The sequence below is a fragment of the Oncorhynchus nerka genome, linkage group LG9b (assembly GCF_034236695.1).
Source record: "Oncorhynchus nerka isolate Pitt River linkage group LG9b, Oner_Uvic_2.0, whole genome shotgun sequence".
NCBI lineage: Eukaryota > Metazoa > Chordata > Actinopteri > Salmoniformes > Salmonidae > Oncorhynchus > Oncorhynchus nerka.
In genome coordinates, this window is record NC_088424.1 from 38,671,633 (window position 1) to 38,690,448 (window position 18,816).

Below are 18,816 nucleotides of genomic sequence, written 5' to 3' on the forward strand. Positions count from 1 at the left end.
CGTCTGGATGTTACAGTAAATTATTCAGCCTGGATGTTACAGTAAATGATTCAGTCTGGATGTTACAGTAAATGATTCAGTCTGGATGTTACAGTAAATGATTCAGTTTGGATGTTACAGTAAATGATCCAGTCTGGATGTTACAGTAAATGATTCAGTCTGGCTGTTACAGTAAATGATTCAGTCTGGATGTTACAGTAAATGATTCAGTCTGGATGTTACAGTAAATGATTCAGTCTGGATGTTACAGTAAATGATTCAGTCTGGATGTTACAGTAAATGATTCAGTCTGGATGTTACAGTAAATTATTCCACCTGGATGTTACAGTAAATTATTCACTCTGGATGTTACAGTAAATGATTCAGTCTGGATGTTACAGTAAATGATTCAGCCTGGATGTTACAGTAAATGATTCAGTCTGGATGTTACAGTAAATTATTCCGTCTGGATGTAACAGTAAATGATTCCGTCTGGATGTTACAGTGAATTATTCAGCCTGGATGTTACAGTAAATGATTCAGTCTGGATGTTACAGTAAATGATTCAGTCTGGATGTTACAGTAAATTATTCAGTTTGGATGTTACAGTAAATGATCCAGTCTGGATGTTACAGTAAATGATTCAGTCTGGCTGTTACAGTAAATGATTCAGTCTGGATGTTACAGTGAAGGATTCAGCCTGGACGTTACAGTAAATTATGATTCAGTCTACTGAAATAACATTCTATACAACAGAAATCTGGATAAAACCTGTAAACTTCCAAATCAACTCTAGACCTGGAAGACAGTTTCACTGCTTGTTTTAATTGTTCCCCTCTAACCGGGGACTGATTTAGACCTGAGACACCAGGTGGGTGTAATTAATTATCAGGTAGAACAGATCTCGTAGGGTAAGGGTTAAATTCCCATGACCTATAACTAAGAAGACCCTGTGCACTTCCTAACCATGTGACTAAACTCTGAGCCCTAATGACCAGGAACAACTCTGAACCCTAGTGACCAGGAACAACTCTGAGCCCTAGTGACCTGGAACAACTCTGAATCCTAGTGACCAGGAACAACTCTGAGCCCTAGTGACCAGGAACAACTCTGAACCCTAGTGACCAGGAACAACTCTGAACCCTAGTGACCAGGAACAACTCTGAATCCTAGTGACCAGGAACAACTCTGAACTCTAGTGACCAGGAACAACTCTGAGCCCTAGTGACCAGGAACAACTCTGAACCCTAGTGACCAGGAACAACTCTGAACCCTAATGACCAGGAACACCTCTGAACCCTAGTGACCAGGAACAACTCTGAACCCTGGTGACCACGAACAACTCTGAACCCTAGTGACCAGGAACAACTCTGAATCCTAATGATCAGGTTGGCCATTCAGATCATGTGGATGTGGCATGTGGCATATTGGAAAGTCTTTGTTTAGCAGATTCCTGTTTAAAGCACCTGCTCCAAGGAAACAGTCTTATAATCTCTCTCAAAGTCACAAAGTGGGCCCTGAATTCATGCCAAACACACACACACATATACATATATACTGTATATTTAAAAAATAAAGCTTTTTGTTTGACTCCACACCATGTGATATGAACACCTGTTTTTCTACAACACATACTTCTTTCTTTCTTTCCATTCTCCATCTCTTTAGCGTCGCCTCCTATTCCAAACCCCACCACTCTGTCACTCACTTTATTCACACATCAATCCTCCTCTCCTCCTCTCTTCCTCTCTTCTTCCCCAACTCTCTCATTCTCTAATCATTCTCAGCACCCTCAAAAACACTTTATAAACATTCCATGGTTCAAACACATTCCAGATCAGAATAGCTTACTAATGGGAGTCATTCACAAGCCATTAAGCTTATTAGATGTAGATGTTCCTCCTTTCTGTTTTGGTGGCTTTGCTGCTCTGGTAAAATGGGATGTGTAGCCAGCTTCTCACCGAAGCAGAGGTTCCACTCTGAAAGAGGGACGCGACCCAAAGCAACCCTCTCTTTCATGGGTGCCGGCGCTAGCTTCTCCAAGAAGTTCCACCTCCACACATACATAGCGTACATACACAAGCACGCAGTGTACACGTAAGTATGCTTGCACACACACACACACACACACACACACACACACACACACACACACACACACACACACACACACACAACACACACACACACACACACACACACAGAGGACGTGTGAGAGGAAGTGATTGTGTGTGAGGGTGAGGGCATGCCCTGGTGGCTGTTGTGCCACCCGCCACGTGTGTTGTGGTTTTTAAACGGGCAGCCGTGATGATGTCATCCTGGTGCTACGTGGCTGTTAAATAAGCTTGGTGCCTGGCCCGTGTCTCTATGGTGAATTATTTAGGAAGTGTTTTGTAACTCTAGATATTAATGGACACAGTCACTGAATCTGCGGAGGGACGAGGTCCACTAATGATGATGTCATAGCTGCCCAGTCAGTTTGTCTGGGAGTCAGTCTGTAGCAAAAAAACATATCCTTAAAACATCCAGCTAGTCAGTCTGTATCGGCATACCCCCAAAATACGTGCAATGTCATTGACACCCCCACCACCACATAAATTCAATTGCATTATATTGAGACGGTGTTAGTATGTGACAAGGTTCGTAATGTTATTACAGGTGTATGTCCACAGAACAGATGTACAGTGCATTCGGAAAATATTCAGATCCCTTCACTTTTTCCACCTTTTGTTACTACAGTTTTTCTCTACTCAATCTACACACAATACCCCATAATGACAAAGCGAAAACAGGTTTTCAGAACTTATTAAAAATATATTAAAAATAAAAACATGGACATAAGTTTTCAGACCCTTTTCTATAAGACTCAGGTGCATTCTGTTTCCCTAGGTTATCCTTGAGATGTTTCTACAACTCGATTGGAGTCCACCTATGTTCAATTCAATTGATTGGACATGATGTGGAAAGGTACACACCTGTCTATATAAGGTTCCACTGTCGACAGTGCATGTCAGAGCAAAAACCAAGCCATGAGATCGATGGAATTGTCCGTAGAACTCCAAGGCAGGATTGTGTCGAGGCACAGATCTGGGGAAGGAGAACAAAACATTTCTGCAGCGTTGAAGGTCCCCAAGAACGCAGTGGCCTCCATCATTCTCAAATGGAAGAAGTTTGGAACCACCAAGACTCTTCCTAGAGCTGGCAGCACGGCCAAACTGAGCAATCAGGGGAGAAGGACCTTAGTCAGTGAGGTGAGCAAGAACCCGACGGTCACTTTGTCAGAGACACTCTGACAGAGTTCCTCTCTGGAGATGGGAGAACTTTCCAGAAGGTAGAGTAGCCAGACGGAAGCCACTCCTCAGTAAATGCCACATGATACCCCTCTTGGAGTTTGCCAAAAGGCACTTAAAGGATTCTCAGACCATGAGAAACAAGAGTCTCTGGTCCGATGAAACCAAGATTGAACACTTTGGCCTGAGAGCCAAGCGTCATGTCTGGAGGAAACCTGGCACCATCCCTACAGTGAAGCATGGTGGTGGCAGCATCATGCTGTGGGAATGTTTTTCAGCGGCAGGGACTGGGAGACTAGTCAGGATCGAGGGAAAGATAAACGGAGCAAAGTACAGAGAGATCCTTGATGAAAACTTTCTCCAGAGTGCTCCGGACCTTAGACTGATGTGAACAACCCTAAGCACACAGCCAAGACAATGCAGGAGTGGCTTCGGGACAAGTCTTTGAATGTCCTTGAGTGGCCCAGCCAGACCCCGGACTTGAACCCGATCGAACATCTCTGCAAAAATGTATAAAAACCTGTTTTTGCTTTCTCATTATGGGGTATTGTGTGTAGATTGATGAGGGGAAAAAACAATTGAATCCATTTAGAAAGAGAAAATCATGATGAAAGTGGAGATATTTTTAGACCTGTACAGTACATGCCTTCTGTAAGACCCTATGATATGTGAACCATACATGATACAGACAACATGTATGTCTAGACTCTGAAATTTTCACAATTTTTCACATTAATATATGCCACATAAAAAAGTACCCTTTTGGTTTGTGACACAAATGTAAAAAGCATGTCAAACATCCTTCCTACAATGAAGTTTCTATGTGAGAATTGCCAGAACAATCTTAAATACCAAAAACTATTTTGGGGCTATTCTGGCGTGGAATCGCTCAAGTCTTTGAAGTATGTACGCTTTTCTGTGCTTAGCTACATATAATAATTGATTGTGTTTGCAAGGTAGAGGACATCACCATATTACTGCCCCCTATCTGGTGTCTTCAGGCAGGGTTGGAGCAAACACAGGATAGGTGTGGGTTTTCGTTCGTCCCTTGTACTTGATCGATGAATTAAGGTCACTAATTAGTCAGGAACTCCCCACTCCTGGTTGTCTAGGGCTTAATTGAAGGGAAAAACCAAGAACCTGCAGACACTAGGTCCTCCATTGAATGAGTTTGACGCCCTTGTTTTACAGGGTCAGCCGTAGTAGTACGGCACCCCTGGAGCAAATTAGGATTAAGTGTCTTGCTCAAGGACACATCAAGAGATTTTTCACCTTGGGTATTCGAACCAGCAGCCTTTCAGTTACTGGCTTAACACTCTAACGACTAGGCTACCTGCCGCGGTTAACCACTTAGGGGTGGTTTTCAGGGCATACACAGTACATCCCTATAACATACCTGTTCTCTCCCCTCTCCACCCCCATTCTCTGCCTCGGAGGGACAGTCACTGTGAGATTGGCTCCCTATAAATAGCCCCACTGGCACAGAGCCATGCCTCCTATTACAGTCTCTGTCTCTACCTCTCAGATGATTCATTACGCCCATTCGTCGAATTGAAATCTGTGGTTAGCACAGCCATTGCGTATCATACTGTCCGTTGATCTCAATTGCAGATCTGAGCAAAAGGCACATTTGAATAGATTTTAATTTAGGATGCAGCCCTTATATACAAAGTACCTGTGCACCGACAGACAGACAGACTGAGGAATAGACAGAGTACTGTATTATGTTTATGTTGGCTGACACATTACAGAATAAGGACCTACTGTCTGTTGTCAGAGTTCAGAGTTTCAGCTGGTCGTTCACGCGTGCTTTTAACACAGAGTAAGGAGACAGAGAGAGGTTATGTACGACCATTCAGACCTCCCCGACTCTAGCACCTCTTTCTATTTACCTCTTACAATTCAATTCAAGGGCTTTATTGTCATGGGAAACATATTTTAACATTGCCAAATCAAGTGAAGTAGATAATAAAGGAAAGTGAAATAAACAATAAAAAGTAAACATTGTACTCACAGAAGTTCCAAAAGAATAAAAACGTTTCAAATGTCATATTATGGGGGGCTGGCTGGAGCGGAAGCTGTGGAATGGTATCAAATACATCAAAAACATGGTTTCCATTCCGTTCACTCCATTCCAGCCAATATTATTAGTCGTCCTCCCCTCAGCAGCCTCCACTGGATCTTCTTACATGCCAAGTGCGTGCTTACCCATGGAGCCCCCCCCCCCCCCCTCCTCTCCATGCTGCCTGAGATTCCAGGCATGTCTGTTTCAGTAAAATAAGCTCCTGTGTTCGGCCTCCTTGGCTCCAGAACACACCATGGAGCCAGCATGGCCACAGCTCTGACCACCCGGGCTGCACCGCTAAACGGCCCAACACACTCCTCCTGTGTGTGTGGGTGTTTTAGTGTTAGTGTGTGTGTGTGTGTGTGTAGATTCTCCATGGCTTCCTAGAGCTTAGGAAGTCACTTTTATTGTTTTCATCTTTTAGTTGTTTTTGCGTTGTGACTCCGAGGACCGATATATTATGTCCACCGGGAGGAGGACATAACATGTCTAAAGGTTACCGGACTTTCTGATCTATATCATGGACATGTCAAACGGCTACCATATTTTTTAACGGTTACCGTATTTTCCCAATAACACGGCCATGTCAAATGGTTACCGTATTCTCTGACTTATAAGGGACATGTCTGCGGGTTGCCGTTGGTTTTAAAGTGACATGTCTAACGGTTACCGTACTCTGTCGCAGCATCTCAATGACCTGAAGAAGGAGAACTTCAGCCTCAAGCTCCGCATCTACTTCCTGGAGGAGAGGATCCTGCAGAAGTACGAGGACACCAGTGATCATGTCTACCGCACGGTGAGTGTGTGTGTGTGTGTGTGTGTGTGTGTGTGTGTGTGTGTGTGTGTGTGTGTGTGTGTGTGTGTGTGTGTGTGTGTGTGTGTGTGTCTGTCTCTGCATGCATGTCACAATGTTGGGATGAAGTGATGGAAGATGAAGGGTTTTGTCCATTATGTTAAAAGCAGCGGTAGGGTCAATACATTCTGTGTTCCAGTCAGTTCAGGCATTGAACAGAGCCGTAGATGTTCAACTCACTAAGCACATGCAGTCATGCAGTCAGGTTAGTCTGTTGTCATCTATGTTAACTACCAGGTTACAGAGGGTACTTTCTAGTAGTAATAGTTGTGTTATTGTATAAGAATCAATTCAACTGACTGAGGAATTGAAATGGAATTGAGCCCAACTCTAGGTGAAGGGAGGATGAGATGAGCTGACACAATGTTCTGTGTGTGTCCCTCTGAGGAGATGGTACACATTATTTCTCTATGATGTCATTGTCCTACAGTGGTCCCTGCTACAGGTTCATGGCTAGAAGGGATCCAGCTTTTGTCAAATTAACATCAGATTTGACTTTTCTTAGCAGGTTAGGAGAACTTATGCAGCAGGTTAGGATAATTAACGTAGCAGGTTAGGAGTACATTTACATTTACATTTAAGTCATTTAGCAGACGCTCTTATCCAGAGCGACTTACAAATTGGTGCATTCACCTTATGACATCCAGTGGAACAGTAGTGCATCTAAATCTTTTAAGGGGGGTGAGAGGGATTACTTTATCCTATCCTAGGCATTCCTTAAATAGGTGGGGTTTCAGGTGTCTCCGGAAGGTGGTGTATTAGGTTAAGGTTTGGAAAAGGGTCAGGGTTAGCTAAAATGCACAAAAAAAGGACATTAATTTGACAAAAGCATTATCTTCTAGCTATGATCCTGCTACAGGAAGCCATATAATGGGCATTTTAGACATTATCTACTCTGCTGGGGTTCCTCTGCTGTGGTTCCTCTGCTGGGGTTCCTCTGGTGTGGTTCCTCTGCTGGGGTTCCTCTGGTGTGGTTGTGTGTTCTGTCTGGTGTCTATGGGTAGAATGTAGCGCTCGTTTGACAACTTAAATGTACAAAGAGAGATATCATTAATAAAATGCATGTCAATCTCTCCTGGCTCCACAAGACATGCCACCAGAGGTCTCTTCACAGTCCCCAAGTCCAGAACAGACTATGGGAGGTGCACAGTACTACATAGAGCCATGACTACATAGAACTCTATTCCACATCAGGTAACTGATGCAAGCAGTAGAATCAGATTTTAAAAACAGATAAAAAATACACCTTATGGAACAGTGGGACTGTGAAGAGACATAGGCACACACACATTATATTAGGCCATATGGCATTAGTGCATAAGCCTAAACTTTAGGGTGTAACTGTATGCGCGCACAATAGCCTGCCTACACGCTACTTTTGGGAACGGATAGAAAAAGTTAACGTAAATCCACGGAGGCAAAAACGACATTGTCGAAGTTCAATTCAATAAAAGAAAAGCTGCGAAATTGAGGGTTGAAAATAAAGAGAAGGGAGGGCCAGAAAAGTAATGTTTGTAAAAGATTTGGTGAAGTGGTAAAAGAGGATGATAGCAGTGTGATGATTGTGAGGCGCTACAAATTGGACAGTCACAAGATCGGACTTCAACTAGGCCTATGGTACAGTGGTTTGTCCTTTAAAAGTTGCAGCGTACTGCAGCACAGCTTGAATGGTGCCGCAGAATTCTATGGCACGTTATTTAAGTGTGAACTACTGGTACCATTAATGCTAGTTAGTGCTAATTTGACCACCAGAGGGCATCTCTGAGAAGCAAAGTGAGCAATTGTAATCTGAATAAAGGCCAAAATAATATTTGTAAAGGCCAAAACATTTATTTTTGTTTTTAGAGGGAGAGAAACGCTGGGCCAATTGTGTGCCACCCTATGAAACTCCAAATCACAGGCAGATGTGATACATAATCATACTTTTTGTGGTATTATTTGTTTTGTCTTTTCTGGTGGATTAAACTGAAATTGCAACCAATCACGGCCAGTTGTGATACAGCCAACCTAACTTAGATATACATTTGATGATAGAACTCTCCCCCTACCCTCCTTCCAGGCAAGTCTATTGTCCAGCTACCTGCTAATAGCCATAATGGCGCTGTACAACGTGACCGTGTGTGTTTGAAAGAGTATTTTCTAGAAAGCAAACATTTGTTTACCTTCATTAGACAACTTTGTTCCAATATTTCTGCAATTCAGTGGTATTTAATCCCATAGTAATTCGATATGGATCCATAACTAAATAAACATCGGCATTTTGAAAGAGTATTATTATAATTATTTTATTAACGAAAAAATATGCAAATTATTAGTTACATTGTTTGAACGTGCAGACTGGCACTAAGAACAGAGGAAACGTTTCCCTAGTCAACGCCAATTTTAGTGCAATGCCCCTTAAAGTGTTGCTATGTGCTACCCACTGTGGCAGGGTGGGGTTTCACCCCCCCCCCCCTCCCCCATGGGCTAGGTCTGCGGCCCATCCTGTGCCCCCTGCCCTCGTGCCTTGAACTTCGTGCGCTTTCAGTGGATACAGCTGGAGAACTGCAAGGCAATCCCATTGCGCGCCACTCGGGAGCCATGACAATATATATTGTCTTGATGCTGGACGGGCGGGCAGGCTTGATTGAAAAGCATGCATTGAGTTTTACATGCATTTAAGAGCAGTTGGAGACCGCGGAAGGAGAGTTGTATGGCATTGAAGCTCGACTGGAGGTTAGTAAACACAGTGTCCAAAGAGGGGCCAGAAGTATACAGAATGGTGTCGTCTGCATAGAGGTGAATCAGAAAATCACCAGCAGCAAGAGCGACATCATTGATGTATACAGACAGGAGAGTCGTCCTGAGAATTGAACCCTGTGGCTCCCCCATAAAGACTGCCAGAGGTCCGGACAACAGGCCCTCCAATTTGACACACTGAACTCTATCAGAGAAGTAGTTGGTGAACTAGGCGAGGCAATCATTTGAGAAACCAAGCCTGTCGAGTTTGGCAATAAGAATGTGGTGATTGACAGAGTCGAAAGCCTTGGCCAGGTCGATGAATACTCCTGCACAGTAATGAATGGTATTGATGGCGGTTATGATGGCATTTAGGACCTTGAGCGTGGCTGAGGTGCACCCATGACCAGTTCGGAAACCAGATTGCATAGCGGAGAAGGTACGGTGGGATTCTAAATGGTCGGTAATCTGTTTGTTAACATGGCTTTCGAAGACCTTAGAAAGACAGGGTAGCATAGATATAGGTCTGTAGCAGTTTGGGTCTAGAGTGTCAACCCCTTTGAAGAGGGGGAAGACTGCGGCAGCTGTCCAATCTTTGGGAATCTCAGACATTTACGAAAGAGAGGTTGAACAGGCTAGTAAGAGTGGCTGCAACAATTTCGGCAGATAATTTTAGAAAGAGAGGGTCCAGATTGTCTAGTCCGGCTGATTTGTAGGGGTCCAGATTTTGCAGCGCTTTCAGAACATCAGCTATCTGAATTTGGGTGAAGGAGAAATGGTGGGGGCTTGGGTGGGTTGCTGTGGAGGGTGCAGGGCTGTTTACCGGGGTAGGGGTAGCCAGGTGGAAAGCATGGCCATCCGTAGAGAAATGCTAATTGAAATGCTCAATTATAGTGGGTTTATCGGTGGTAACAATGTTTCCTAGTCTCAGAGCAGTGGGCAGCTGGGAGGAGGTGCTCTTATTCTCCATGGACTTTACAGTGTCCCAGAACTTTTTTGAGTTTGTACTACAGGATGCAAATTTCTGTTTGAAAAAGCTAGCCTTAGCTTTCCTTACTGCCTGTGTATATTTGTTCCTCACTTCCCTGAAAAGTTGCATATCACGGGGGCTATTCGATGCTAATGCAGAACGCCTCAGGATGTTTTTGTGCTGGTCAAGGGCAGACAAGTTTGGAGTGAACCAAGGACTAAATCTATCCCTAGTTCTACATTTTTTGAACGGGGCATGCTTATTTAAGATGGTGAGGAAGGCACTTTTAAAGAATAACCAGGCATCCTCTACTGACGGGATGAGGTCAATGTCATTCCAGGATACCCCGGCTAGGTCGATTAGAAAGGCCTGCTCGCAGAAGTGTTTTAGGAAGCGTTTGACAGTGATGAGGGGTGATCGTTTGGTCGCAGACCCATTACGGATGCAGGCAATGAGGCAGTGATCGCTGAGATCTTGATTGAAAACAGCAGAGGTGTATTTGGAGGGTGAGTTAGTTAGGATGATATCTATGAGGGTGCCTGTGTTTACGGATTTGAGGTTGTACATGGTAGGTTCATTGATAATTTGTGTGAGATTGAGGGCATCAAGTTTAGATTGCAGGATGGCCAGTTTAGGTCACCTAACAGCACGAGCTCAGAAGATAGATGGGGGGCAATCAATTCACATATGGTGTCGAGGGCACAGCTCGGGGCAGAGGGTGGTCTATAGCAAGCGGCAACAGTGAGAGACGTGTTTCTGGAAAGGTGCATTTTTAGAAGTAGATGCTCGAATTGTTTGGGTACAGACCTGGATATTAAGACAGAACTCTGCAGGCTATCTTTGCAGTAGATTGCAACACCGCCCACTTTGGCAGTTCTATCTTGGCGGAAAATGTTATAGTTGGGGATGGAGATTTCAGGGTTTTTGGTTGTTTTCCTAAGCCAGGATTCAGACATGGTTAAGACATCCGGGTTGGCAGAGTGTGCTAAAGCAGTGAGTAAAACAAACTTAGGGAGTAGGCTTCTAATGTTAACATGCATGAAACCAAGGCTTTATGGTTACAGAAGTCAACAAATGAGAGCACCTGGGGAGTGGGAGATGAGCTAGGCACTGCAGGAGTCTCCCGCCTGTCCGGTGCTGCCGGAATCTCCCGTCCATTCGGGACCCATTGCTAGGGTCCCCAGTCCGAGGTCGGCGGCGAAGGTCGCCGCTCGAAAGAGGCCACGGAGGCGGTTGAGGAGGCAGACAAAGATGGTGGAGTATGGTGGAGTGGGGTGGCACCAGAGCCACCACCGCGGACAGACACCCACCACGACCCTCCCCTATAGGTTCAGGTTTTGCACCTTTGGGGGGGGGGGGAGAGAGGTACTGTCACGTTCTGACCTTAGTTCCTTTGTTATGTCTTTGTTTTAGTATGGTCAGGGCGTGAGTTGGGTGGGCTGTCTATGTCCCTTTTTCTATAATTTGGGATTTTCTGTGTTCGGCCTGGTATGGTTCTCAATCAGAGGCAGTTGTCAATCATTGTCCCTGATTGAGAATCATACTTAGGTAGCCTGGTTTCACTTTTGAATGGTGGGTGTTTATTTTCTGTTCTGTGTTTTGTTGCACCGTTCAGGACTGTTCGTTAGTCGTGTATTGTTTTTTGTTTCAGTATTCATTCTTTATTAAATTACAACTTGGTCCTCTGTTTCTCCCGACGACAACCGTTACAATAATGACAAAAGCGAAGCTACATATATCTAATTATAGACATGTTTACTGAAAAATAGCCTTCCAAAATGGAGGAAATTATAAGCAGAAACATATCAAAATCAGGCAACAAAAAACAATCCTGCAACCCCTGTTAAAGAAATCGTTCTGCAGTCTTTGACTGTAGCTTATAGCATATTGTCTATATTTGCAGGTTAGAGTTGGGTGCGGGCCTTTTTCCTTCCTTTTTTACTATCCTTGTGAGGACCTTTGGAACCCACCCACCCACGCACGCACGCGCACACACACACACACACACACACACACACACACACACACACACACACACACACACACACACACACACACACACACACACACACACACACACACACACACACACACACACACACACACACACACACACACACACACACACACACACACACACACACACAGCTCTTAGGCTGGTCTCATCCTCAGGTTGGCACACAGACAGCTCCTAATCCCAGGGAAAGGGCAGCAGTCTGGGGTACGAGATGGTAGCCTGCTGCCTCATCTGACCTCCGAGATGCATGTTACAAGGGGGTGTGAGGGGAGGGTGTGTGAGATCATATATACACTACATTACCGAAAGTATGTGGACACCGGCTCGAACATCTCATTCCAAAATCATGGGCATTAATATGGAGTTGGTCCCCACTTTGCTGCTATAACAGCCTCCACTCTTCTGGGAAGGCTTTCCACTAGATGTCTGAACATTGCTGCGGGCATTTGTTTCTACTCAGCCACAAGAACCTTAGTGAGGTCGGCAACTGATGTTGGGCGATTAGGCTTGGCTCACAGTCGGCATTCCAATTGATCCCAAAGGTGTTTGATGGGGTTGAGGTCAGGGCTCTGTGCATGCCAGTCAAGTTCTTCCACACTGATCTCAACAAACTATTTCTGTATGGACCTCGCTTTGAGAACGAGGGAATTGTCATGCTGCAACAGGAGCAGGCCTTCCCCAAACTGTTGCCACAAAGTTGGAAGCACAAAATAATTTAGAATAAGGGTACTCAACTCTTTCCTTTTTTTGTTGTTGAATTTTTACCCCTTTTTCTACCCAATTTTGTGGTATCCAATTGTTAGTAGCTACTATCTTGTCTCATCGCTACAACTCCCGTACGGGCTCGGGAGAGACGAAGGTTGAAAGTCATGCGTCCTCCGATACACAATCCAACCAAGCCGCACTGCTTCTTAACACAGCGCGCATCCAACCCAGAAGCCAGCTGCACAAATGTGTCTGAGGAAACACTGTGCACCTGGCAACCTTGGTTAGCACGCACTACGCCCGGCCCGCCACAGGTGTCGCTGGTGCGCGACGAGACAAGGATATCCCTACCGGCCAAGCCCTCCCTAACCCGGATGACGATAGGCCAATTGTGCGTCGCCCCACGGACCTCCCAGTCGCGGCCGGTTACGACAGAGCCTGGGCACGAACCCAGAGTCTCTGGTGGCACAAAAAAATATACCACGGCTGTCAGCCAAGCTGAAGTACAGTGCCCTTAACCACTGCGCCACCCGGGAGGCCAGGGTACTCAGCTCTTACCCTAAGAGGTCTCGAGCCTGCTAGTTTTCTGTTCTACCTGTTAATTAATTGCAGAAACCTGGTGTCGCTGGTCTAAATAAGTCCCTGATTAGAGGGGAACAATGAAAAAATGCATGGGAACTGGCTTTGAGGTGCAGAGTTGAGTTTGAGGGCTCTAGAATGTCATTGTATTGCTGTAGCGTTAAGATTTCCCTTCACAGGAACTAGCCCAAACCATGAAAAACAGCCCCAGACCACTATGCCTCCTCCATCAGACGTTACAATTGACTCTATGCATTCTGGCAGGTGGTGTTCTCCTGGCATCCGCCAAACCTAGATTTGTCCGTCAGAAAGGTGGCATCCTATGACGGTGCCACATTGAAAGTCACTGAGCTCTTCAGTAAAGACATTCTACTGACAATGTTGGTCTATGGAGATTGTATGGCTGTGTGCTCGATTTCATACACCTGTCAGCAAGGGGTGTTGCTGAAATAGCCAAATCCACTAATTTGAATGGGTGTCCACATACTTTTGTATATATAGTGTATGTGTGAGTGGGGGTGTGCATGTGTGTGTGTTCTAAGTGTGTTTGTGTGTTCTTGGTCTGTGTGTATGTGTAAGGTGACTCTGTGAGCCAGCTGTTGTCTGGGTGCGGATGGAAATGGTAAAATCCATTATTGGTCCCTTCGCCAGAATCCCTATAGGCCACCACTCCAGAGAGGAGTAGTGGTGTAGTAGAGAGATTAATGTGCGTGGCTATGTGCTGTGTGTGTGTATGTGTGTGTTTGTATGTTTTCATGCTGGCTTTCATCTGTGTGTGAGTGTGTGATTGTGTGTGTCTACATTCTTCCAATACATTCTTCTTCAGCCCTTAATCTCCTCCCTGATCATCAGTAAACCTCTGATATGAGAATCATGCAAACAAGATGGCTGATATGATCCAAATAAACAAGATGGCTGACCTTATCCAAATTAACAAGATGGCTAACCTTATCCAAATAACAAGATGGCTGATCTGATCCAAATAAACAAGACCTGAATGTGCTCTGACTCATCCTCTATCGTGCATGCCACAGCTAATTGAGTAGAAAGAGGTTTGACCAAACTGACACTTTCATGTTTTATCATGTTATAATTAAGCAATAGGCATGAGGGGGTGTGCAATATGACCAATATAGCACAGCTAAGGGCTGTTCTTAAGCACGATGCAACGCGGAGTGCCTGGATACAGCCCTTATCCAAGGTATATTGGCCATATACCACAAACCCCCAAGATGCATTATTGCTATTATAAACTGGTTACTAGTGTAATTAGAGCAGTAAAAAAGTCATACCCGTGGTGTACGTTCTGATATACCACGGCTGTCAGCCAATCAACATTCACTGCTCGAACCACCCGGGTTATAATTACCATTAGTAACCATTATAATTACTATTCACAAAATAATAATTCAAGGAATATTATTCTGAAGTATGAGGACTACGGTTCGTATCCATTTAAACGTAGTCAGATTTATTACAGTTACACAATAAGAATACAATTGACAAATAGTACATACCAGAAGTCTTCCATTTTTTATACATTTTTTATTTCACCTTTATTTAACCAGGTAGGCCAGATCACATTTATTTAACCAGGTAGGCCAGATCACATTTATTTAACCAGGTAGGCCAGTTGAGAACAAGTTTCATTTATAACTGCGACCTGGCCAGGATAAAGCAAAGCAGTGTGACATAAACATCAACACAGAGTTACACATGGGATAAATAAACCTACAGTCAATAACACAATATAACAAGTATATGTACAGTGTGTACAAATGTAGTAAGATTAGGGAGGTAAGGCAATAAATAGGCCATAGAGGCAAAATAATTACAATTTAGCATTAACACTGGAGTGATAGAAGTGCAGATGATGATGTGCATGTAGAGATACTAGGGTGCATAAAAGCAACAACAACAAAAATAACAATATGAGGATGAGGCAGTTGGGTGTGCTATTTACAGATGGGCTGTGTACAGGTACAGTGATCGGTAAGCTGCTCTGACAGCTGATGCTTAAAGTTAGAGAGGGAGATATAAGTCTCCAGCTTCAGTGATTTTTTGCAATTCGTTCCAGTCATTGGCAGCAGAGAACTGGATGGAAAGGCAGCCAAAGGAAGTGTTGGCTTTGGGGGTGACCAGTGAACTATATCTGCTGGAGCGTGAACTACGGGTGGGTGCTGCTATGGTGACCAGTGAGCTGAGACAAGGTGGGGCTTTACCTAGCAAAGACTTAGATGACCTGGATGACCTGGAGCCAGTGGGTTTGGTGCCGAATATGTAGCGAGGGCCAGCCAACGAGAGTAGTGGTGGGTAGTATATGGGGCTTTGGTGACAAAACGGATGGCACTGTGATAGACTACATCCAATTTGCTGAGTAGAGTGTTGGAGGTTATTTTGTAAATGACATCGCCGAAGTCAAGGATCGGTAGGATAATCAGTTCTTCGAGGGTATGTTTGGCAGCATGAGTGAAGGATGCTTTGTTGCGAAATAGGAAGCCAATTCTAGATTTAAAATTGGATTGGAGATGCTTAATGTGAGTCTGGAAGGAGAGTTTACAGTCTAACCAGACACCTAGGTATTTGTAGTTGTTCACTTATGCTAAGGCAGAACCGTCCAGAGTAGTGATGCTGGTTGGGCGGGGGCGGGCAGCAATCGGTTGAAGAGCATGCACTTAGTTTTACTTGGAGTTGGAGGCCACGGAAGGAGTGTTGCATGGCATTGAAGTTTGTTTGGAGGTTTGTTAACACAGTGTGGTGGATCAGAGAATCAGCAGCAGCAAGAGCGACATCATTGATATATACAGAGAAAAGAGTCGGCCCGAGAATTGAACCCTGTGGCACCCCCATAGAGACTACTAGAGGTCCAGACAACGGGCCCTCCGATTTGACACACTGAACTCTATCTGAGAAGTAGTTGGTGAACCAGGGGAGGCAGTCATTTGAGAAACTGAGGCTATTGAGTCTGCCGATAAGAATGTGGAAGCCTTGGCCAGGTTGATGAAGACGGCTGCACAGTACTGTCTTTTATCGATGGTGGTTGCCACAAGATACATGCTATCTAAAAGTCTATAGGTTATGTATAAAAACACACTATAATGTAATGGAACGCTACGCCAGGATAATTACATTGACTCCATGAGCAAAGTGTCAACCCAGCCAAATCCCAGTGTCTCATATCGTCTAATTAACATCACTTTGCATGGCACAAAACATTACAACAAAAGGCAGGAAAGCAACACACGCATTCTTGGATCTAATCATCACAACTCTCATCTTAATGATAGGAGTGTACATCTGCGTTGCTCCCTCTTTGAACTGACCGCCATCCGATAAACAAATTAACAATAAATCCAGCACAATGAAACATATCAACATTTCTAGCTCTTTAGGAACACTTGAAACAATCCAAACATGACAATTTAATTCACACAGTAACATTCATTGACAATTTCACGTTTCATTGTGTCTTCACACCTTCAACGGTGTCCACGCTCCCAGCGTTCTGTGAGAAGGGAACGTCCCTTCCTAGAGATTACCACAGGTGTGATGGACCCCTGCGATAGCCCACAGATGGTCAGCCATCCAAACTATCTCATACAGTGCCTTGCAAAAGTATTCACCATCTTGGCGTTTTTCCTATTTTGTTGCATTACAACCTGTAATTTAAATTGATTTTTATGTCGATTTCATGTAATAGACATACACAAAATAGTCCAAATTGGTGAAGTGAAATGAAGAAAATTACGGAAAAGTGGTGTGTGCATATTTATTCACCCCCTTTCCTATGAAGCCCTTAAATAAGATCTGGTGCAACCAATTACATTCAGAAGTCACACAATGAATTAAATAAAGTCCACCTGTGTGCAATCTAAGTGTCACATAATCTGTCACATGATCTCAGTATATGACCTGTTCTGAAAGGCCACAGAGTCTGCAACACCACTAAGCAAGGGGAACCACCAAACAAACTGCACCATGAAGACCAAGGAGCTCTCCAAACAGGTCAGGGAGAAGTACAGATCAGGGTTGGGTTATAAAAAAATATCCAAAACTTTTAACATATATATTCTGGCACCACAACAAACTTACCAGGAGCCGCCCACTAAAAATCACGGACCAGGCAAGGAGGGCATTAATCAGGAAGGCAACAAAGAGACCAAAGGTAACCCTGAAGGAGCTGCAAAGCTCCACAGAGGAGATTGGAGTATCTGTCCATAGGACCACTTTTAGCCGTACAATCCATAGAGCTGGGCTTTATGGAAGAGTGGCCAGAATAAAGCCATTGCTTAAAGAAAAAAATAAGCAAACACGTTTGGTGTACGCCAGAAGGCATGTGGGAGACTCCCCAAACATATGGAAGAAGCTACTCTGACTAAAATGGAGTTTTTTGGCCATCAAGGAAAACACTATGTCTGGCACAAACCCAACACCTCACATCACCCTGAGAACACCATCCTGTTTTTCATCAGCAGGGACTGGGAAACTGGTCAGATTTGAAGAAATGATGGATGACACTAAATACAGGGAAATTCTTGAGGGAAATCTGTTTCAGTCTTCCAGAGATTTGAGACTGGGACGGAGGTTCACCTTCCAGCAGGACAATGACCCTAAGCATACTGGTAAAGCAACACTCGAGTGGTTTAAGGGGAAACATTTAAATGTCTTGGAATGGCCTTTTATTTTATTTTTATTTAACCAGGCAAGTCAGTTAAGAACAAATTCTTATTTTCAATGACAGCCTAGGAACAGTGGGTTAACTGCCTGTTCAGGGGCAGAACGACAGATTTGTACCTTGTCAGCTCGGGGGTTTGAACTTGCAACCTTCTGGTTACTAGTCCAAGACAATATGATAATGCTGTCACTTCCCACTGGACAAATACTGGTTGAATCAATGTTGTTTCCACCTCCTTTCAACAAAACAATCTATGTGAGGACATTGAATAAAGGTGGGAAAACTGATTGGATTTTTAAAAAGTATTCAACGTAAGGGAGTTAGGTATTTTTTGGACACAACTTTTTACCTAAATCCAATGACATGGTGACATGTTTTGTTGATTTCACGTTGAATTCATGATAGTTAACAACTCAACCAAATGTAAGTTAAAAGCAGATGTTGAAATGACATCTGTGCCCAGTGGAATCGTTGTCTCAGATACAGTAATTATGTTAATTTGGCCTTGGGATTGTTTCTTTGTTGATCTGCTTGATTCAGTTGATTTCCTGGCACCGTTTCTGTTGTCTTAGTTTACACTCCCTGCTCAGAGTGGGAGGGAGAGGATTTCTATATATAGTCCAAGCTTGAGTACAATCATTTATTCAACACATTTGTTTTTCTGCAATGGGTTTGACTTACTTGTTTTCATCCCAATATCTGTGCATGTGTACAGTATAGCTTCCGTCCCTCTCCTCACCCCTTCCTGGGCTCCTGGTTCGAGCACACATCTGCACACATCGACAACAGTCACTCTCAAAGCATCGTTACCCATCACTCCACAAAAGCCGCGGCCCTTGCAGAGCAAGGGGAACAACTACTTCAAAGTCTCAGAGCGAGTGACGTCACCGATTGAAACGCTATTAGCGCGCACCCCGCTAACTAGCTAGCCATTTCACATCGGTTACACATGCATGTCAGTATAA

At 44.2% G+C, this 18,816-nt stretch overlaps 1 protein-coding gene across 1 annotated transcript in view; it reads left to right on the forward strand.

Moving 5' to 3' along the window:
- Positions 1-5,581: 5,581 nt before the first annotated feature.
- LOC115120139 (myomegalin-like) overlaps positions 5,582-18,816 on the forward strand; it is a 112,491-nt gene continuing 99,256 nt past the window's right edge. The window contains exon 1 of the mRNA XM_065013673.1: positions 5,582-6,130. Within this exon, the coding sequence (XP_064869745.1) occupies positions 5,990-6,130 (141 nt within the window). The 5' untranslated portion in view covers positions 5,582-5,989. The remainder of the gene's footprint in view (positions 6,131-18,816) is intronic.